Genomic DNA, 23,889 nt, shown 5'->3' with positions numbered 1-23,889 from the left:
ATTGAAAGTCAGATGTTAAGATCCATACATCCCTCAGCATCTTTCAGCAATGGTATGCCACGGACTGTCTCCTAGTGGTACACCAGACCTCCTCCGGAATGACTCAGTCTGCCGAGGAGGCACCAGCCTGTAGGAATGCAATTGGAGCAAGGCCAGTTCCATTTACACAGGTGGTCACACAGCCTGTGAATACTAATAGCATGGAGCCACTCACACTGGATTTTAACAAGAAAATGGGTCCGTAATCCCCTTAGAAGTCCTCTGGGCTGTCTATGACCCCACACTTCTGATTATGCTTTTAAATATAGCAAATGAATCCTGAGAAAAAAAATGCACCCACTTACATAGTGCGCTAGTATACATCTGAGAAATCTGTGGAATGATGAAGAGGAGGGGATCATATAACATATAATTTCACCCAAAAAATGTAGAAATTGTATTCAGGAGCCCTAAGAACCTGGAAGACTTATTGAATATAACATCAAGATTTAGATACCAAAATACCAAACCGATAATGATTTCTACTTTATTTCCTTGGATTCCAGGATTACCAAGCAGGCTATCAGCCTCTATGGTTAAATTTTAAATGACATTTGTTGCACGACTGTCCAAAAATAAAACTTCTCAGAATAACAGCAACAGCAATATAATATAGTTTGCATTGTGTCTGTTGTTTACTTTGTGTGGCAATAATACAGGCGGCCATATGGATACGAGCATTTGGAAGGGAGGATTTGTTGGCTAGATCATCACATCTGTTTACTTATAAATGCAACAAAAATACATTTGGAGGTCACTGACTGCACAACCATTTTACTTACTCTTGGTGAAAAAAAAAGGCATCAACGCTACTCTTTCTACATCAACAGAACTTCAAAAGAGACCCTATGATATTTTCATGAGAAAAAGGTTTTGAAATCATACTAAGATTAGTCTCTATCATACCTCACCAGCCAGTTCTACTAAAAAGATAGTATCACAGCAATAATTTAATCTAGGATGAAATGAGTACGCAACATGTCCAGGAGGAAGATAAAGAAAACAATCAGTGTCACAGTTAAACTTCCTTGTAACAAATACCCTTTGATGAAAGGAGCACATAGCACTGACCTAATACCCAAAAATCACATTCACTGAGTGAACTCAGATTTGAAAAGAAAAAAAACCAGAATCAGAAAAAACACCCCAATGAAAAGTCCATAGTGACACACCGAGCCAGTAACAACAGGCTCACAAGCTTGTATGTTGTAACATCTCAATACTGTGCTTGCAGGTATTTCAACTGAGCCCCTTGCCGTGATCCAAAATATTTATTGCACTTCCTTCACCTTTTTATTGAGGTCTGGCTGTAAGCATATTATAATCTTGCAAGCACAAATACTCATGCAAATTTAGAAATCTGTAGCTCACTACGCAAAAGCTCAGCTACAGACAAATGTTCCAAAAAAAGAAGAAACAGTACTTGAAACATTATTTCACTTATTTTTTCTAACTAGAGACATTATTATAAACAGTTAAGTTCATAATGAAATTATTTTACTTAGGTTATTTTTTATTCTGGCTGAAATCTCTTGGTAGAAACTCCTCAGCATGTCCATATACTCTAACATTACACACATTTTTCTCAGCTAAACAGGGATTTTAGCAGTGAACAATCCCATGCCTAGAAATTTTACATTTGCTTGCCATCACCCAAACTTGGTAACACTTAACTGTTAGCTGATGGACATATAACTTTTGTCTTGTTCATGAAGGAACCCAAGGAAAGGAATTACAGAAAACTACAGACAGATAAAATCTGATTTAGATTACTTTCACAACCTTAAAAAATAAATAAATAAACAAAAGGGAAAGAGAAAAGTAGGATCTTACGTTTGCTGATGGGTTAGTCTTCAGTATTTGATTTTCCAAAGAAAGGAGAGGTTAGGATGACAGCTGTTCGCTACAATTCCTTCTATATTACAAGAGCTTAACTCTCCCACTGACTGGCTGGCCCATTTCTGTTAGCTTTAACTCAGGAGAGTGCTCCTAAAAGCTCCTCCTCTTGACAGCATCTGTCTGGATACTTCCTTCAACAAGTAGAAACAAGGCTTTCCACAGAGCCATTTAGGTACTGAGAATGAGCTACAAGTAAGGAAATGATTAGAAGTAGAAATAAGTATTTTGATGGCCAAGTCCACAATCTGGCAGAAAAAAATTCATGCCCACTAACACCATCGGCTTTACACCAGAGCAGTCACATCTTCATAGCGTTACAAATCAAAATGACAACTTCTCTGACAAACAGCAGCTTGAATGACACCTAAAGACTAGAAGCCAAAACTCTGAAAGCATACACCTCCTAACCAAAGTGTACAACCCCAGCCACTCCCTAGGATTAATGCAACATCACAGGCTTCACAGGAGGTGTAGGGTTCATTACTTGTTTCTTACCAAGATTTTGTATTTATACAATTAAAAAAAGCACTGGTGAAGTACCCACAGAAGACCATGTATAACAGATAAAAAGTATCTAAATATATACATTTCAATTAAGGATGAGTCAGAAAGCAACTGCTCATTCTAACAGCTGCCTGATGTAAACTCAAAATACTCACCTTTTCCTTGGCACTTGTAACAGCTGAGGCAAATCTACCTTCTGTTCCCAGAAAGGCTGCCTACGGCAGATACTGTATCATAGCAAATGTACATCTCACAGTACTGCAACTCTATTGCCAGTGAAAATGAGACTGCTTTATAACCGTATTTGCAATTTATAAGCTCTGTGGGCAATATGCCAGTATGTTCTCTTGGTCTGGACACAGCCGCCTAAACAGACAATGATCAAGTAGTGAGACCAGACAAATAAAAGATGGAAGTAAAAAGGTCTAAAAATTAGGTCCAAAATACATATACTAACATACTTTTTTTGTGGCTTACTCTCAGCTACTGATCAGCACATTAACCTTATTTTCTCTGCATGATCGCTAAGCACCACACTAAAATTAGGTCAGAAATTCAGATCAGATCAGCTGACTCAGCCCAGCAAGATCAGACAAAGACTAGTTGCCTTCCTCCCCCCCCAATCCAATACAATGTGTTTATTTCCTGCAACATACAATAGATCCATACATTTTTTCCCCACAATTAACCTATCAGAACCACACATGATGAGGCAGCAATCACATGGAAGGTACATCAGTGCTGCTGAAGGAACACACGCAACTTATCCTTAAGAAGGCAAAATGTACAATCAAACAGCTTTTCTTTTTAGGTCATTCGTCAGATCTTGTTTCCAAACTGCTCAGACTAATGCATTTCAATGAACTTTTAAGTCATTCAGCATGGTTATGAGATGATTTAGGTAAATAACAGCTGTTTCCAAATAGTGTTGTGTGTGAATACCACCACTTTATTAGATAATAAATTACTCATTATTATGTTGTTAATATACATGATCAGCCTTCTTATAAAAGAGACCATCTGAATATTAAAATCGAATAGCTTCTTGAAAAATTAAATAAACAGACTATTAGGTAATTTTTGGTAGGTGCCAAAGACTTATAGCTGCCTTATTTTGATTCCCATAAGCAAAAAGAGAGTGTTTGCTGAAACCCCCTCTCCTGCTCAAAATCTACCTGCAGTTAATCACAGGGGATGACTCCCTTGTTGCTAAGGAGATAGTTTTCAGCTGTCAGTATTCTCCAGACTGGTAACTCTGTTACCACTGCACATGTGCATCACTTGCTATCTAGGCCATGCTATCAGGAATCAGGCATAACACAAATACCCACCAAGATAAGGTAAAGACGTAAGGAATATAGTACAGAACAAAGAAGGAATCAGTAATCCTACTTTACCTTTTCTGACTGCTATGTTTCAATAGACACCATGGTATTGGATGAAACTCCGGAGGTTACTACAGGGAGCAGACTCAACTGCCATCAGCCTAAGTGACTTCAGACATCATGGTTCCTTTAGTTGAATCAATGTTCTCCCTTGGTCTGCCACTGCTTCTAGTTTCCCTTACAAAGTACGGATCACAAATAGTTCATCTTCCCTCTCCAAGTTTACACAGCAAACAGATGGTAAAAGAAACTTGAAGACAGCATTTTCCAGGATTTCCTAAGGTGTTTCATCAGACAGATATGATTTACTCCCTCAATGTTACTGAGATAAGCCAAGTGGGGAGAGAGTAGAGGGGACCACCATAAACATGGTTTCTCACAGAAGAGCACTGTATCAAAGAAATGTTGATGCCTCCAATCCACACACATATACATGCTGTTTCTCTGATAGACTCACTATATTGCTGGTAATCTTCCTTGTGTCTTCTGATTGAATGTGACCACCAGAGTTCTGTTTTCAGTGATCTCAGTTTAGCATGAGCAAGAATTACATGGTTTGGCTCAGCCCTAAATCATCTGCACTTACTCAGAGCTCTTCATCAAATCATTTTACCAAGATCAATAAATAAAACCATATAAACCAACCACAAGGAAGGAAATACTACTACCGCCATTCAAATTAGGTAGAGAAGCTTCAGGAACCAGATAGGCACACAACTTACCCTCTGCCCAAGAAACCTGTTCTGCCACTTAGTGACCTTTATGGTCACATGTAGAAAAGTGCATGCAAACAGGTCAGCCAGAGCACAGCCTAATTAGCTGTCAACTCTGAAGGCTGTATTCTAAATATATCTGTATCCATTGACAGTTTAACACAGTTTATCATCAAAGGAAGAAATTATCACAAGGAATGGGGAATATATTTTTTCATCCAGTTGTAAATTAATGAAATAGTTATGTTTCAATAAATACAAAATATTTGGAAATTTATATCTTTTTCCTCAGTAACAGCCAGCAGTGTAAGATGAGAAAGTACTCTTCATCTCACTACTTTAAAACAGCAATTTATTGACTAGCACTTTTGTATGTTCTTACTTAACACGTGACACAGATTCACATACTCGCTCTGCTTAATATAACTAGAACTTAACTTCCCTCTCTCTCGTATTAAGAAATATTTTCAGGTAGGTCTCCCTACACCTTTTTCTTCTTAGAAATGTTGCAGTTTATGTTGCTATTCAGTAGTCAGAAGGAGATGACCACTAAATAAAGATGGCAAGAATGAAACCTAATGTGTATCCAGCACAGATAAATAAAAAGGAAACCCCAAATCCTCTTGCATTAACCTACTACAAGGAAAAATATTTTCTCTCATGAAGCTATGTATAGTATAGCTTCTGCTACAAGCATCCTATGCCTTTGACACCCCAATAGTTTGAATCCCCCTAAAGATCATCCAAAAGCTCAGCTGACAAGAAAATAAACAGTCCAGAAGGTACCACAATACACATTGCATGGGTTTTCACTATTCACCTGCATTTCACATTATTCTTACACACACACACACACACACACACACACACACACACACACACAGATCCCAATTAGTGACAATCCAAAAAGATCTACTTCCTGCAACATAAAGCAGCCATAATTTTGTTTTACATTGCTGCTTCTCCCTCCTGTGACAAACTATGTTCTGCTCTTTTTCCTTTTCACATTCCAGCAAAATTACCAGAGTACAGAGCACAGCACAACATGTCTGTTATACCTGAATGTACAGCAGCCAAGAGAAGGCATTAAATTTAATCCTTTAAACTGAAATACAGAACATTCATGCTGGAGTCAAACAAATCAAAGGACCTCTTTACCAGTTTGTGCCCAAGCCAGCCATGTATAAACATATAAAACTTTAGCATTCAGATGGAAGATCAACCTGTATTACACAATTTGTACCTCTCCTCAAGAAAATGTATTTTAACATATGCAAATGCGTGTAGAACAAATACTTATATTTATCCCATTCAACCTGCTTTTCTTCTGTGAGAGGCTGCAGAGATTTCATTGCTATCCATCGGCACAAGAAGCCAGGTCATGTGAACGTACCTCTCATTAACTGTCAATTAAAATCAATGGAATTGTTCAAGAAGAGCCATTATAGGGTTCTGCCCATCAGGGGCTTGATCCATTTTCCTTTAAATGGTTGCAGTATTTTTACTGACTTCAGAGCAGGCAGAATGGTGAGGAAAACATAAATAACAGATATTTATTTATTTATTTATTTATTAAACATCAGACAGCAATTTTAAAAATTATTAAATTTGAAGCATCAACTCAAGGAGAGTCTATCTTGAATCTATGAGGCTGTCCTTGCCTTGCGAGAGCTCATCTTGGCACACAGTACACAACTGTTCATCTGAAAGCTTCTAAAAGCGCCTGTTTTCCACTAGAGTTGCATATCCTGTTCCAAACACCAGAACTTTTTGTTTGTTTGAACCACAGCTCCTGAAGATGCCATACATGCTCTAACTGAATATATTTGGATGGGAACACTCTCTTCCACCAAGGGAGGCAGAACTGTTCAGTATCATGTAAAGCACATGTAATTAGTAGCCTAACATGAGCCAATACTCTCTGCTGCTTTTACCAGCAAGCTGATTTGAAATCAATAGGTCTACACATATTCACCATATCTGAGAGCAAACCCTTCACCGTGCATTCACTCTGCCACACCACTCATCTTTTTATCAAAATATTTACCGTTTTATTGCTTCTTCTTGTTTTCGGCGTTTTTCACTCTTTTCTTTCAAGTAAGCCAGGTTTGTCTCATTCCTCATGCGATCATTCTCTCGAGCAATGTCTGATGCATTCTGTATAACCAAGCCATCATAGGCCTTCATCCCCATATCTTCAATATACTGGAGAAAAGCTCCCAAAGTGACCTCCTCCTGATTAGAACTCATCATCTTGCAGGAGATAATGAACAAAGGAAAGCAACGTTTCCTGCAGGTTGAAAAACACAGAATACCTTAATCAGTAGGAAAATAGATTATGGTTTATGACAGAGAGATTGTGTCAATTGCAATTAACATCTCTGTAAGAGACAATTTTTTAGACTTTCTCCTGGCTAAAGATAATAAACAAAGCAATCCAGAACACAGAACAACATTACTTGAGACAAAAGGAGATAAGACCCAAAAGTCCCTTTTGCAAGTGGTGCAGATTCATCCATATACATTGCTCAAATTCCAAACAAAAAGATTTTCTCCCACTCCTTGCCTTTTTTTAATACTCTTCAGTTACAACACCACCGATCTCCCTGGATCTCAGTTTGAATTGGACTAAAAAGGCTTACATCCCAGGATAGCAAGTCCTTTTTGCAGTTTAGATAAAGCTGTACTAGAGCACATCACTAGACAAAACCCCTATTATCCAGGATGTTCTAAAGTTCAGGTGGAAAATACTGTTCCATGGTTTGGAACAAAAAAGTTCAAAATTTTTTTCAGGTTCAAAAGCCAGAGAGAAATATTGTGAAATAGTTTCCTGTGTTTCTTAGTAATATAGCTAGGAACTCATATGTCCTGGTCATCTGTTGTCCGACACAGTTGTTGAAGCTCAAAGAACAGATGAGAATTCCCAGCTAAGCTGGGATCTTCAGAACTCTAACAGCCCTGAATTCTCTAGCCTTCTATATTTCTTCCACAGGTATGACAGACACTTGGGCACAGACACACTTAGATCCTGGTCACTCCTGGCTCCATGGCAGGCAGCCTAAAAGCTCTCAGAAAGGCCCCAAAGGTTTTCTACTCAGCAACAGACACCCTGGGAATTGAACCCTGGTGTCTAGACATGGGTAAATGTGACAGGTGACTAAATGTGAGGTATAATTTCAAGAAACATAGCTAGCAAAATTCTGTACCACTGCATTGACTACTTATTAAACAAGTAAAACAGAACTTTAAGAAAACAGAATTGCACCATCTTCTTATTTTAAATACTGATTACTGTAAGGTCCTGAGACATATGATCCTAAGTGACACCATCCTCTCACAGGCCTGTGAGCAGGGTCCTCATCTTACAAATGAGTCAATGCAGAGCATAAGTGAGTGACCTGGCAGCTGAGCTCAGCTCTCAAAGGCAGGTTTAGCTTCTTCACTACTAGAGCATCCTTCCTTTCCCTGAAGAAGGATGGTGTGACTTCTCGGAATTTGCCCAATAATCATGCCAGCACTGCAACTAGAAGTGATCTTACTGAATAGGCAATAAGTATCTGTCTGCACACAGATTTTAGGGCAGAGTCCCTGTGTAATCAGCAAGAAAAATCTTTCCTCTGTTTCCTAGTATACTGCCACATTTCTAATCTTTATTACACTGTTAGACAAGCAAAATTCTGACCAGGCCAGGCAATGATTAAAATTGAAAGAAAAATAATATTAAAATATCTTATACTCTATCAATCCACCCTGGGCCTTCAGACACAGCCCTGAACATGAGAACAAAACGCTTTTACATCCATCTGCAAGGATGAAAAGGAGAGAAATATATGTCCACCTTTTAAATTTTTCTTCCCCATTGATTACCTGAATCAACAACAGCAACAAGCAGGTAGTTTCAGGCAGTTAATACTTTAAAAGCACATCAATATTTTTTCCCTTGCTCTCCATATCAAAATTATTTCTGTACACTGGTAACGTGACTGTTAAAATAACGAAGATTCAGAGGATGCAAAAGGTCTGCTCCTATCACCTCTTCTGCTTTCCAAGACATCCTTTTCTATCAACTAAGCCTGAATATGAGTGTAAGGCAGATGATCAGGGTCACTAAATTGATCTAAAAAGTATTTTCAGGCATGGGTATAGGTATTTCCTACTAATCCCTGAAGGGCAAAACCAGTGAGTGAGGTCTTACAGCATCCCAGTGTGTGTGCATGCATGCAATTTCACACAGCTTTCATGTTGGAAGTAGCTAAAACTCCACTGGCTTGCAATATGTATTGAGCCATTCTATGTATTTACCGTAAGTGGCACCGTATCTGCAAACAAGTGAATTGTGAAGCTGAAAATGAGCTAAACAGACACTATCAATGTTACTGATGTTTCAGCAGACATCATTTCAGACCAGCTCCTAACCTCTCTGATTACGAAGAGTAAGTCCAGATACCATAGTCCTTTCCTGGAAGTCTCTGCCTACAGCACAAAGCCTACCTGATTAAAACCAATGCTAACAGCATCGAGAGCTCTAACTTCACTGTCTCCAAACTTTTCATATGGTATTTATATATGCTTTCTGATGTTAAAGTCTGGGCCATTTCCCCAGTAGATGGCTATTTCACTATATTTTCCATTTTGGACTTCTAGTAAAGCCTAGTTTCTGCATGTTGAATTAAGTTCAGATAAACCTGGACAACAGAGATACCCCACCCTAGCGACTTTCATGGCAGTTTTACCATTATTTCTCCAGGGACCAGATTTTACTTCTGAAATATAATATGAAATTTTATACTGAAGAAAACTTCAGCAGGCTTTCAATAAATGCAGCTCAGATTCATTTTCCCCCAAGACATATACAACTTGATCTGCTGCACACTCTCTTTGATGACAATACTGCATATTTTTTTCTCATTTTTTCCCTTTCTGAGGCCAAAAATAAGCTGACACAGATATGCTGCATCTCCTTTCATTATGATAGTTATTTCTCATATGAGAGGATAAAGTCACTCTAATTGCAAAAAAGATTGAATAAAATGCCTTTATTCTGCTGCATGCACTGACCAGATACTTTATATGCTGGTTTATCACTGATGTTTTCTCTTACTGAAGTCAAGCAGAATGGCAATAATTTACACAACGTTTAATAAACAGATCAAGATATACTCTTTGTCCTAACAGGGGTCCAATCCTGCAATAGAACTGAGCAACCGTAGCTACTTAGCTCCTGTGACTACTGATGCTCATGACACCAAATTCAGTTTGGAGTACTCCCAGAAGGGATTGAAGGACTGTCAGATATTTCAAAACCTTGAATCAGCATTTATGGCACTAACTTTGAAAAGCCTCTATAGCAGTAGCAAGCATTTTCTAGTTAAAACCTCATGTATTTCCTGCCTGCATGTTATTTTACAGCGTCACTGCATTTACTAATATTGTACAATTGTGGGTGCTATGCTTAAATAAGGAATAAAAATTCAAACACCCGGGGCAAAAAGCCTAATTACTCTAAACATTTTTCCAGTATTAGTATTCCTTGTACAGCACACTATGATCTATTTTATTTAAAGGTATTAACACCACTTCAGAGAAACTATGTTACCTTGGTAAATGTGACTGCAACAGGCCGTAGCCAATCCATGTGCTCCATTGAGCTGCATGCATTGCTTGCTGGCCACCCTCCTTGGAAAATGTGTGGACAGCACTGATCAACTTTTGATCAAAGGTTCTGCTGACTGGTGAACTCAGGCAGTGAGAAATTCCTAACCATCTGCCACGGCAGATACAATCACAAGCTTCTGTTTGAGTACATTTATATTTGATTTAAAATATGCAAATGCAAGTTGATAAGTAATATAAAGTGTCAGTGAAGCACCACCATTTTGGCCTCCCTTAACATGCACACATGGTATTTTGCCACCAGGTATTTTGTTAGCTGGTAACAAGGACCATACAGAGTCACCAGTATATTTGCAATCACATTGTTTTCAGTGCATTTTGTTCTCTGAAACCAAGCTGTCCTAGAAAACTGTAACTGGGAGTTGCTCTGTTTGGGAAATTCTTCTGACAACTTCTTTCTCTTCCCCTCCTCATCGTGAAGGAACAGTAGGAGACAGCAGGGAGGAGGAAAAGCCCTGGATTTCAGCTACTGAAGCCAACACACTGAGAAGTCACCAGAAATTGATGGGAGGAACTTTGTTGCAAGTGTTCACTGAACGTGAACATTTTTGGAAATTCACCTGAGTACAAGTTCTCCAACATGTTCAGGTTGCTCTTAAAGGTCAAACTCACACTGTGTGAAACCTCAGAGAAGAGAAAAAAGCACTACACAAAACAACCAATCCTGCTCACTGGCCCCTCCAGGTACCCCCAGATCAGAGGGACACTGGCAAAGGAGCACAGAGCAGCTCACACTGTTGTGGCCGTGCAGTCAGCTGTCAGCAAGGGAGGAGTAAAGCAAAATTTTTCTCTTTTTCCCTGCCAATGCATCTGGTTTGCTGCCAAGGGCAAGCAGTCCCCTTACCAGTTTGCCTAGAAATATTTACGTAACTAAATACAAGATCCTTCTATCGATTCAGACACAATTTCTATGGGGAGTGAGGCATTGTGCTTCACAAGACTGTTGCATACCTTACTTCTAATTTAACTATTTGGTTTGATGTCAAACATACAGCATTTCTGGTCAAACCCAAACCCGCCTCCTTTTCATACGATCAGTGTGCAAAAATATTGAATTCATAAAATGAGGCGTAATCGACCCAGTATCACAGTATCAAAGCAGTGCTATACATTAATATTCAGACACACAGTTCCCCCTCTTATTCACATGAGGATCCCCAAAATATCAGTTGCTTTACAGCATGCTTGACAGCCATAAGCTGCAGCTGTGCTGCATTGAAAATTGGCAATGCTGACGTTAAACTGAAGGACCTTTTTGAAGTAATGACAAAGGCACTGATTGCCTTCTTCCAAAGAGAGGGATATTATTTTTCCTTTTTAAATTTTAATATAGGAGAATGAAGCCTGGAAACACACAAGTGGGGTTGCCCAAAGTCCTGAGTACAGCCCCTAATTTATAAAGGTCTAACACCTCTCCAGTCCTGCCCATCTCCCTTCCAAATACTGCCTCCTCTCTTTGAGACACATCTGCTTTCACATTACCTGTCAACTCCCTCCACTAAATTCAGTGGATTCTGCACAACCTTCGAGTTTGAGCTGTTGCATTTTAGTTGCTTGTAGGGCAATAACAGCAAAGTGGACAGACCAGCCATATCCAGTTTTCACAAACTGCTGACCACAGCAGCACTAATAAGGATCTAATGGTATTGGGTGTACAAAGAATACTTTCACTGCAACCAAAAAAATAAATAATAAATCGGTGATGGAAAAATATACTACAGACTACTTGGCAGAACTGTCTCTTCTCATAACTGCGATTTATACCAACTGAGCTTTGAAATACCTGAACAGTTGAGTGTGATGAGACAAATATCTAGGAGATGCTTTTTAGAGTTGCATTCCTTGCTCATTCTTAACAATGAGCTGGCATTACTGCATTCACAAACAGCGATTCATTCAATTCTAATGTCAAAGAGGAAAGACCTTCTGAAATAGCCTGCAAGTTTCCTACTGTATGCAGTATTTATCCTATTTATGCAGATATTTAAAGAAAATTAACCACTACACTCATTTGGAAGTACAAAATATACTTTGCATTTTGACTGGGATTACAGATTATATACCTTGTCCTCATTATACTGCACAGCATGAGCTCTGGCACCTGGGTGAAATCACTGAAGCTAAGTAGTGCTAAGTCCTTTACTTAAAGAGGTTAAAAGTGGCTCCTTCAAGAAGGAGAATGCTACTGCATGGGTTTAAAGGAATAGTTCATTTCTACAGATGTCCCACCCTTCATAGGGGACAGTTATGCTCAATGCAGTTTTAAGAACTGCAAAAAATACCCTGAGCCTTAAATTTTGGCTCCCTTGCTAGTGCCTTCGAAAAGGGAAAGGTCTTTGCTAACAATGACTCCTCTATGACTCCAGAATGTAAAGAGCGGTTGTTTACTTTGCAACACAGTAACACTTTTATCACTTCTGTCCCCTGAGGGAAATAATACTTCTTCCTAACTACACAATGCTGGACAATTACAAACCTAGATTCTGAATGGCCAGCACTTAAGTGCAATTATGACATTTTATCACCCCAATATTATGCAGAAGACTTATGAATAACAAAACCACACACCACACTCAGACATATACAGACACATTCTGTATGCAAACAGGAGTGCATTTGAACTCAGAAGAAAGAATAAGCTTCTTGCTGATGTATTTTTCTTCCTCCTCTTAAGAAAATGAAATGGAGATTTCACTGCCACCAGCATCACATTAAGATGCTGGAAAATATTAATTGTGCAATGTGTCTAAGTAACTAACATAGATCTTAGAAATAAGTGCAATTAATTCGGCAGAAAATAGCAAAGAATGTTTTTAATTACTTAACCATGCTTTTTACAAACAAAAAAATTCAGCTAAAAAATGTCTCTATTACACGCACAATCAACACGTGAAGTACACAAAACCAGTCAAATGGACTCCAGCTTTTAGTTTAGCAATGGCTTGATTAATACCTCCTAAAAATACATGCAACTTCATCATTATCTATTCTGACTACTCATTATTTCATTTTGTAATTTTTTTTCTAATTAGCACCATATTTTATTAGCATGCTTATATAACGTATTAAAATATGTACGTACCAAAATTTAAGTCCACGGGGACTGCTAAGTGCAATAATCAAAGGTGACTTTTGCCTGTAAAAGCCCTTTCCTGTGGTTATCTCAGTGCAGTCGGAAGGGATATTTCAGCACCATAAGAAACAGATTTGCAGTTAGGCTCAGTTTTTTCTTCAGTTAAAGTGCATTAAATCTTGTTGGCAAAATTGCCCAGATCGTAGAATTCGACATCACTATAAGTCAGTGTGTTACATTACAGATCTTCTTAACATATGATTAAAATGGCATGGAAAGTTTGGCTTTAAAAAAAAAAATAAAAAAAATGCAGTGGGAAGAGGAGACAGGTGCTTGCTTCTTTAAATCCACATTCAGAGAAGAGAGGGTACAGATAATGGGAGGGTATAAACAACACCCTGCTTTGAGGTCCAGCAGAGGAGAAACGGGATGATTTTTACCCACTTTACAACATAGAAGATTACAGCACCACCATATGCACTAACACTGAGATTTCTAAGGTGCCTCATTTGAATATGTTCTGTGGAGACAAAAAGAAAGGAGTATAAGGAATGGAAAGCATCCTATCCAAATGGCTTCTTGCAGCAGGAAAGACGCTCTCTCATTGCCACTTAGATACGGAAGGTCTGAGGCAGTCTAGCTCGTGGCATCATCTCTCTCTCTCTCCCCCTCCTTCCCGTGACTACAGGCAGGCTTGCTCTCTCCAGCTGCCTTAGTCAGTTGATGCTGCTTTTGATTAATCAGGGATTCTCAAACAAAGAGCAAGCCTACCTTCGAGTGCCAGCAGGGCTGTGGGGCTCCTCTCCCGCCGCAACACTCGGGCTGCCCCGGCCCCCCGCGCAGCCAGCATCCTAGCACCTCGGACAGCGGCCGCTCCCCCGCGCCAGGCCCATCGGGCGGGCGGGCGGGGCGGCGGCGGCGGGGCCGCGCCGGGAGCAGGAGCGCGGCAGCAGGAGCGCGGCAGCGGCGTCGGTTCTCGGTTCCGGGGGCTCGGGCGCTGGCAGAGCCGCCCAGCTAGAGCAAGGCAACAGTCTCTCTTTTAGCTCCACTGCACCGAAGACTGATTAGCACGTAATCCAGTGGGGGGAGAAAAATAAATAAATCTGCATGAACAGCACTGTACATCACATTTAGTCTATAGGTAGGAAAGAATATGAAACAACGCCCTTCCCCCCTCCTTCTCCCTTCCTAAAAAAAGAAACTGTTCTTCTACGAAGAATGTGTAAGTTAACCTTTAGCCCACGTTATGGCTCAAGGAAATGAGCGGCCACTTAAAAGGAACATCTAAAGCTCTGTTTGATACCTCATAGTGATGTATCTTTTGCACTCACCCTCACTGAAAGCAGTGCAAGGCACACAATTACTGCTGACGCAGGGTAGCTGCTGCTAAGGGAAAGAGGGGTGGAGCTTCCTAACCTCATCAAAACAACCTCCCACCACCTGCTCCCAGTGCTCGGGAACAAAACTGTGCTACTTGGACAGAGCAGCGTTTACACTGGTTTACTTAGATCGATATCTGCACCCTGGAAATAAGCATTTGGCCGAAAAACATTCAGGGTACAACTACGCAGTCTTGTGCTGATCCAGAATTTGTGAATGTAATGGTTTGGGAGAAAACATTCCCTTCTTTCTGAACTGGATCAATCTGTGGTGGTGCTCCTCCTCACAGAAGATGTGCAGTTTTGCTTTCTCTCCCCTAAACCTGCAGTCTGGACACAAAAGCAAAAGCATTCGCTGCCTGCACAGAAGCCAGTCAGCAGGGAGAGGTCTGAGTGTGCACAGAATGCATTACCCCATTGTTCAGTGCCATTTCATTCTTTCTCCTTTCTTAACTTACAGGTATATTTTTCTCTCACATAAAATACTGGTTTTGATGTTACAGTAAGAGTTGAATTTATTTCTAAAAGTAATAACAGAAATTAGAATAAAATGCTTCCAAAGTAATGCAAGCACACATGCAAAGCAGTGCTAGTACAGAAATAAGACCTCACCTATATAATGCAGGAGCACTTCCTGCAGATTTATTACCCCTGACTGTAATATCCCAATTACCTTCCATTCAAGAGCACTCAGGATAGCCACCTAGACACAATGGAAAACGGTGACCTCCAATGGTGACCAATACTAACACTGGAACTGTAGCCTGAAAAAAACTTGCTCCTAAAAGTCTCTCTCAAATTCACTAGTAACTCATTCACTGTAGTAGTGCACATCCCAGCACACTTCTTGCAACCCTGTGAAGGATTGTGAAGGGCAGTGAAACTTCCATGTAACATCTCCAAGAGACCATTTCAAAAGGATGCTTTATGAGCTACAAAGAGAGCCCAGAGGCTAGCCTACAGCTCTGCTTCTGATTAACTTCCTTGAAGGATACCTTAAGAGCAGCTGTGACTGTGAAGTAATTGAGGAATTAGATTTTCATCAGATGGAGATTCCTGTCACATAGCACTCTCTTCTTTCCAATACTCTTCCAGAATTAAAGACCTTCCTTATCTCTGCCCCAAGCCATGCACCAGAACCAGACAAATTGCCAAGTCAGATTTCTTTCTGTGTTACTTTCAAAAGATATCATTGTAAAGTCATTACAGAGTAACTCAAAGGACTACTAATTTTAAATCCACAAGTGTGAAATACTTGGCTGTGTCTTCACCACATGGTTTATCCCAGTAAATGAGCTCACTCCACTGCAATCATCTTCCAGACTACTTATGTTGTACCTTTTGGCAGATTCCATATCTTACCATTCTTGCACCAAGGTTCCTAGGGACCTATCCCTATCCCCATCAGCTCTTGAAAGAAATGTCCACTTTTCCTTCCACTAGCACTGTGGGAAGGGCACGTGGGACTATCATGACCTCTACAAGGCTAGCAGTTCCATTCTTGGATAAAGCACACACCTCCCATCTGCCTCCACAGCAGAGATCATCAACCAGGAAAAAGCACCTGCAGAATCAATCATGGGACTTTCTGCATGGATGGCAGAAGACCTGGATCAAAACTCAGAAAACCTGCATTGTGGTTCCCCCCCCACCCCCCCCAAGTTTCTTACAGAACAGGGCTATGATCATCTTTAAACATGTTTAATGACAACCATAATGAACGCATGACTGGCTTTCACTCCTTAATTTTACAAGACCTAACCAGTACAAATACATGCACCTCCACAAAATTACTACCTATGTTCTGCTGTGGCAGAGGTCTAGATTTGGCTTCCTGGTTTCCAGACAGCTAGCAGTGGAGAAACGTTCATTTCTTACAGTAGCTGCCAATCTCCAGTCCCCATCTCCTTTGCTCCACCTCCTTCCCAGAGGTTACAACCACATAGAAGCCTGGCAGATGTACTTGTGCTAGGCTTCATTACACAGCACACAGATGAACCCATTTTTTTATGTGTATGTACACACCTACACATACATATATAATATAAATACACATAAAGACAGGAAGAGATGTCACTTGACCTGTGGTTGACATTTGCACAATGGGCAAAGAGAAGAGGAGCAATCTGCTGTGGAAAGGCACACTGGCAACTACTCAGTCTTAGAATAGTTGTGGAATACCACAACCTCTGCCTGGCCATGCTGTAAATAGGCTGGAAGCATACACTATATAATGGGGAGAAGGCAGACCTCTGCAGAAGGCTGCTTTGCCAAGGGGATGTCAAGGCCTTTCAGGCTCAGAGAAAAGTGGATTTGCAAGGCCTGAAGACTGCAGGCAGCAGAGAGACATAGGGCTTTCAGAACGAAGGGAATATTCATTTAAGATGCTAACTGAGCACTTAGTGATTCACAAAGGCTGTCTGCCAGTCCCTTAAGTAAGGGAAGCTTGAGGACAAATGGATTAGAGTTCAGTGCTGTTGACTTAGTTTCTGCTTCGTTGGTGAACAGCAGAAGGCTCTCCAAGAAAACAAAATACTGTTTCCAGATCTGAAACTGGTAATACCTGACTTGATGCAGGGACCTTTATGTAATTATTTACATTTATGAGGGTCAAAAAGGACAGGTTTCTTCACTTTTGCCCTGGTTTTGGCTGGGATAGTGTTGTTTTTCTTCATAGTAGCTAGCAGGGGGTGTTTTTTGGATTTATACTGGAAACTCTTGATAATACAGGGAATGTTTCAGTTATTGCAGAGCAGACTTTTCTGCTTCTCATACCATCCCACCAGTGAGAAGACTTGGGGAGCACAGTAAGTTGAGAAGGGATACAGCTGGGACAGCTGATGTCACGTTCAGCTGTCATGTTCAGCAATGAAAGCAGGCAGAAGGAAGGGCAATGTTGGGAAGGCAAAATGTCGTAACTCCCAAGTTACTATTACTGTCTCCTGTTTTCCTGGAGATGGTTGAATGCCTGCCTGCCAATGGGAAGTGGTGCATGAATTCCTTGTTTTGTGTTGCTTGTGTGCATGGCTTTTGCTTTAATTAAACTGTGTTTCAACTAGGAGTTTTCTTTTACTCTTCCAATTCTCTCCGCCATCCCCTGTGAGGGGAGTGAGTGAGCAGCTGCGTGGGGCTTCACTGCAAGCTGGGGTTAAACCATGACAACTTTAAATGTACCACCCATCAGCTTCTCCTGAGAAGGAAGTCCCATGGCACAGATGAAGAGTTCCATGAATGGAGACTGTGTAAGATGTAAACCTCCTGAAACTGCAACCAGAAACAAAAGACTTAAACCTGGAAAGTCCTAACACCTAACTGAGTGTGGTTTGAACCTACACACCTGTACCCAAACTCTGCCTCTCAGTGAACGGGAGAGAGAAGCTGCTGAGTAAGACCTGACAGTCAGATTTTGCCAAAACCCAAGGCTTACCAGGGCAGACTCATCATGGAGGAAAACCTAGGAGTTGTCAGTTTACTTGCACTTCCAAATACAAGGCCACCAAGATGCTGATTTCGGCTCCTTAGCATGTTCATTGCCTAAGCTAAGTTAAACTTGGTTTGCTCATTTCTCCTTTACCCTGCCTCCTTAGCTTCAATTACTCTTTCCTTCCTCCTGTGTGCTCAGTCTGATCTCTGGATCCATCTCTTAGCCTAGGCCTTGCTACTACCCCTTGACCTTTCCAGCAGCTGCATTTGGCATTTTTCTTACTCCAAAACCTGGTATCTGGTTATAATTAGTCCCCATTGTTAGGACCAAGTTGACTGTCTTAATTTCATGATAAATCAGTCATTTCTTTATAGACACTATCATTCTCATACGAGCAAGGCAAGTGAAATTTTCTATGTCAATCTTTCCTGTGCTGCATCCTAAGTCTTAGCAATCACTGTGCCATGCCTTTAGTACCGAATTGTGCATGTGTGAAAGAAGCTACTTAGATTTTTATTTGTATTTATATCTGACTTAATAAATATTTTAAAACAGCAGTCGGTTAACTCAACATAAATGGATAGAAGACTACATCGAAAACCAAGCACAATGCTCACTGTAACCTTGACCTTAAGCAACTTTTTTTCAGATTTGGTTATTATCCATGTGTGATTATGGTAAGTAAAGTGAAAACCTAAGGATCTATTTCAACATGATATGCTGAAGTACTAAATTGAGCCTTAGAGACCACTTTTCCTAAATTACTTCCTTCCATGCCCCAGATAAGGGGAAAAGACACTCATGTTAAAGCTTAAGTGTTGTTAAAACCATGGAAGTTGCGCAGTCACTCCTCCTCTCAGCCACATTTGGCTTCTTTTGCCCACAACCTCTTCCTCCTCACACACACAGTGCTGCCATGGCAAGTAAAACTTTACTCCTCCTGTTACAGGAAGAGTAAAGGAAGCTCTCATAGCTTCACCTTAGCATTTCTTTCTGTTATTTCACATCCCTCTGTAGCACCCTTTCACTTCCCTGCAGTACACAATCTCTATGCCTCCCAGCAACTGGCTATCCACAGCCATCACACAGACTCCTCAGAGGGCTGAGGAGGATTCTTCTAAAGGTACAACAGTAGAGGGGTCCCCAGTCACATAAAAAGCCAATTAAAGTTAAATGTTTAACTGCCACCTGTGCCTTTTAAGAAAAATCTCTTCATTTTCCCCAGTGATCTTTTTTTTTCACATGGGACCAATTTTGCTGTTATTGCTTAGGCAAAATTCCCATTGAAGTCCACAGGGAACTTTGCCTGAATACAAAATGTGGAGCTAAACCCTGCGCTTATTTGCATAGACCACAAATCACAAAGATCATGTCCTGATGCAAGTGATTTATCCTACATGACAGCTTGTGCACGTGGGCTATTTTTAACCATGATTTGTTGCAAAATATTTCATGATATTTACCATTCAAAAAAGAGTCAATTGATTCTCTTTTCTTAAACTGGATTAAATTGAAAGATTCTGGCTGCTTTCCAAAGCCATTAATTACTAAATGGTACATTTTCAACAGAAATGTTAAGCTATATGTAGTTCTTCTGGAGCCAGTTAGCTCCTAGCTAAAATCAATTAAAACTGGTAAAGATACATTTCTATGGTCAGGTCCCAAATATAGACATCTGTATTTATAGCATAGTGGATGCTGGCAAAATCCTCCAACACAGATGCAGTTGTATGAGTAAAACTGTGCTTTTACTGTTTAGCTCATACAGGGGCAGCAGGTAGTTTTATTATTCCAGGATAAACCCAGCTGTGTCAGTATGGTTGCACTCATACTATGCTCTGTTTCTGCTATAGTAGCCTCAATTTTCTAGCCCCAAAGCAGCACGCTTTATCCTATGCAGCATAAAGGCAAGTCCAGTTTAACCTTGCTTGTTACCCCCCCTGCTCTGCTCTCATTCCCATTTGTGTGGCCTTGCAGGGAACTGGGTCATGGAAATGATCCAGAACAGAAATAATTCTGGGTGGGAATGAGGGAGAATCCAACAAAAACAAAGAAGAGGGTGTTCTTTTCAACCAAATCACTTCCTTGAACTAGACAATACAGAGGGCACTTCACAGCGTGAGAACAGTACCCCTGCCAAAGTGGTCAGTGACTTCTACAGTGAAAAGTCCTTATGCTACAGACACTACCGGTGTGCTTAAGCTTCTACCTGAATGACTTCAGTGCCCAAGCAGCACACATGCCAAAGCTGTTGCACTGAGACTTGGCCTGCTGAAGCCTGCAGGAGCAACAAAAATCCTGCAAGCAGTTGGAAGCTGACAGGCAGTCCTCCCTGCCCTAGAAACTCCACAACTGCTCTGGCAAGAACATGCAACCACTCCAGTACTTGAAGGCAGACAGGGAAGTGTACGTACACAGTATGCAAATGTAACCAAGATTATAAGTTGCAAAGTGCTCTACCAGAGTACCTGATGATCTCCAAGCATTTCAAATTGTGTAAGCCAGCACTGCAGATAAAAAAAAACAAAACACCACCACCAGAATCAAGAATACAGCTCTGCTTTCTTTCCACCCTCAGCTATTCCTCTTGCCCTGTGCTGGCACAAATGCCTCTTGGCCGTGTGGTGAAACAGATTGGGAAACTGATCAAGCTAAGAACTAGCCTGGGATTTTGGCACCACATGGATGTTATTATTTGTGAGAGGACCACCCTGCCTATGCAATCAGTGTGCAGCAGAGACCCAGCACAGCCCAGCAGATGGAAGGCAGGCCAGTTGGGTCTCATTCAGGAGCAGCCAAGTTCTTGCTTTCATCTGAGCTACTTAGACTCAGCTGTGAACAAGGACCTCCAGTGAGCCCCACGGCATTTTTGACCTCTGCAAAAAATTGCCTGGAAGCCCACAGAGCACAAGATCTGTAAAAGCAGACCATGATGAGGTCTAGAGCAAGAGGTGTGGAATAGGAGTTGAGAAGCTTTCTTGAAACTTGAAGTGTCCTATCTGCAGTCATTAATATAATCTGCATTTTTTTTTTTTTCCAGCACTACAGCTCAGTCACTCCCATCTAGTCAGGAAATGGGCAAAGAAGGGAAAAGTCAGAGTTGCTCACTTTCACCCAAAAAAGCATCTAGACCACTAAAAGGCATGGGAAATACAGACAGACAGGAAAGAGTCGAAGAAGAAATTGTAGTTTGTACTGAAGGACTAAAAAATTCCTCTATTAAATAATGTGGTTGTGTGTACATTAAGACAGCATTTAAGAGTCAACTGTGGTTGTTGCCTAAATTCTTTAAGGCGTTAACTTGATAAAGAAACCGAAGGATGCTATTTGTTCAGTAAAGTGTACTTAAGCTTTATAAACAACACATAATGTATCTTTCAAATATGCTTCTTTTCAATACTTAATAAAAATCCACATGATGGATTTGTTGCTACATACTTCAGGACAGAAGGGAAAATGAAGTTTGGACAAAAAGCTCTAGACCCCTAGAGAGAGAATGCACAGCTCAGTGCAGGCAAGCAAAAAAAATGCAAGGAAGGCTACCTCACGCCAAAGACTAGATGGGCACAGCAGAAAAGAAGAAAATAAGGGCATGCATGTGTATTTACTTCTTCATTTGCTGTTCCTAATGAAACTAAGACTGTATCATTAACTCTAGAGTTGAAGAAACAGTGACCTTTGGTGGAAGAGGAAGGCTTCATATGAGAGATTTTAAGCAGTGAGGGAAGCTAGTTACCTTGTCCTGTTCATATCATCTAAATCAGCAAGTCATGCTTAGGGAGGCAGTAAGGTACTGGCTATACTCTAAGCTTCCTTATGGTCCATAGGAAGCCAGTGTTAGGAGGTCATCAGCCCCTTAGCTCAATCCAAGCATGGAGAGCTGTGGGCAGAGATAATGGAGACTGTCGTGCAGTCAAAGTCACTGCCAGCAGCTTGCCACGGCAGCATGTGGCCAGGTTCCCCCAGCCCTCATTAGCTGCTCTTGGCTGAAACCATATGCAATGATCCAAGATTAAAAAGCATGAGGGGAAGACTGGAAGGCTGGTGACAAGGTGAGAGGTAATATGGTATCCTTGGTTCACATCAGCTACCCAGTTCCTCTGGTCATACACCATCCAGGCTCCCATGAGGACGACACGGAACAAAAGTCAAATTTGTTCCCATCCATGTAGGGACACATTTTAGGCATGTGGACATGGGCAAAAAGAAAGAGCAGTAGCTTCTCTCTTACATTCAGAAAATCCTCATCTCTACAGACAAGAGTTGACGCAACAACACTTAAATTGTGATAAACACCTTGATCAATGTGAGCTATTTTTCCCATGCTCAGATATAAAGCATTTAAAAAAAGAGAAATTCTTGTAATTACTATGGAAACAATAATTTCCTGCAGGCAGTCCCTTAAATAAACTCTCAGGAAAACCCGTTTTCCCCACAGCTGTAGCTGGCTAATCATCATACGTCAGTTAACATATTTCTGGCTTTCCCTCCTGCTTATTGTCTTGGAGAAAATATTGTGATCCTTTATATTCTTTCAATATAATAGTCTTTCCTATCAGTGGATGAGCTCAAATTGCCACCACTCAGGAAGAAAGGAATGCAAATGAGGAATACCAATTAACCCCTTTACAATTAAAAATATCTCTATCTATTATAGCACCCATTAGTGATACTCTAGTTAATGGTCTGTCAACATTTCCATTAGACCTTTTCCCCTGCTCCCTCACAGAACTAAATCCTAGCTAATCACCTTGAATATACCTCTATGGATTTACACAATACATATACAGAGCTCAAATGAGGCAAAATATAGATTTCTCTGTTATCTGGAACCATTACATTCACCTAAGTACCTGTTTTCTAATGTATCATTCTAATTACTCTGTACTCCAAATATGCTGAATAATTTTTCAGGCTGCTTTTTTTTTTCAGTGTTACAAATACTTCATGCACCAAAACCCCACAAGTAATTGCAAAGACCTGTCCTTGAATATACACTGTGAAAAATGTAGAGTAAAGCTTAGCTCACAGCAGATTCCTTTTGCCCAATACACTGCACATAATACCACCCTCTTTTTTTTCACACTAGACATGAGACAGTAGGTTACATTTGGTGCCATGTACTGTAATACCTAGAAATGACAGGGTGAAGTAAGGACAAAGCTTCAGCCTTAATAGCTTAAGATCCCCTGACTTCCTTATGGTCAAACCACATTCTCCACACTATGGTAATGTTCTTTTTTGTATGTCAAATTCATTGCAAATATACCACATTCATATATATTGCATATGTTGGTCCTTTCAACTCTCAAAATACACTTAAGCATTTTACAGTATGTTCATCACCAACCATCCTCAGCTACTAAGTGCTGGCATACCAGAGAGAATAACAAGTTTGCAACCAATACCCAGAAGGAAAAAGGGAAAGGTGTACAACATAGAATGACAGAATGGTCAGTGTCGGAAAGGAACATATGATCATCTAGTTCCAGCCCCCTGACATGGGCAGGGACACCTCCCACTAGACCAGGTTGCTGAAGGCCACATCCAGCCTGGTGTTGAACACTGCCAGGGATGAAGCATCCACAGTTTCTTTGGGCAACTTGTTCCAGTGCCTCACAACTCTCACAGTAAGGAACTTCTTCCTTATACCTAACTTAACTTCCCCTTTTTAAGTTGAAACCCGTTACCCCTTGTCCTGTCATTACAGTTCCTGATGAAGGGTCCCTCTCCAGCATCCTTGTAGGTCCCCTTCAGATACTCAAAGGCTGCTCTGAGATCTCCATTCAGCCTTTTCTTC

General features: G+C 40.6%; 1 protein-coding gene and 1 long non-coding RNA gene across 4 annotated transcripts in view; one reads left to right on the top strand and one right to left on the bottom strand.

Annotated features, from left to right (window-relative positions):
- The window catches only part of NYAP2 (neuronal tyrosine-phosphorylated phosphoinositide-3-kinase adaptor 2), a 139,271-nt gene extending 124,601 nt beyond the window's left edge, over nt 1-14,670 (bottom strand). The window contains exons 1-3 of one of the 3 annotated variants that reach the window (XM_061365184.1): nt 14,058-14,670; nt 13,296-13,806; nt 6,588-6,830 (exon numbers count right to left, since the gene is read on the bottom strand). In XM_061365184.1, the coding sequence (XP_061221168.1) occupies nt 6,588-6,793 (206 nt within the window). In that variant the 5' untranslated portion in view covers nt 6,794-6,830; nt 13,296-13,806; nt 14,058-14,670. Of the gene's footprint in view, nt 1-1,872; nt 2,002-6,587; nt 6,831-13,295; nt 13,807-14,057 lie in introns of those variants that run through there. The other 2 variants (XM_061365185.1, XM_061365186.1) reach the window with 2 other exon arrangements.
- A 6,163-nt stretch (nt 14,671-20,833) lies between these two features.
- Nucleotides 20,834-21,355, top strand: LOC133218650 (uncharacterized). The gene is made up of 2 exons (XR_009727230.1): nt 20,834-21,040; nt 21,130-21,355. It is a non-coding gene; the product is annotated as an uncharacterized LOC133218650 (long non-coding RNA).
- The last annotated feature ends 2,534 nt before the right edge of the window (nt 21,356-23,889 follow it).

This window comes from Neopsephotus bourkii, unplaced genomic scaffold, assembly GCF_033783945.1.
Source record: "Neopsephotus bourkii isolate Nb327-2 ecotype Australia unplaced genomic scaffold, CSIRO-AGI_Nbou_v1 NB_1279, whole genome shotgun sequence".
NCBI lineage: Eukaryota > Metazoa > Chordata > Aves > Psittaciformes > Psittacidae > Neopsephotus > Neopsephotus bourkii.
This window is presented reverse-complemented; position numbering and strand designations above follow the sequence as displayed.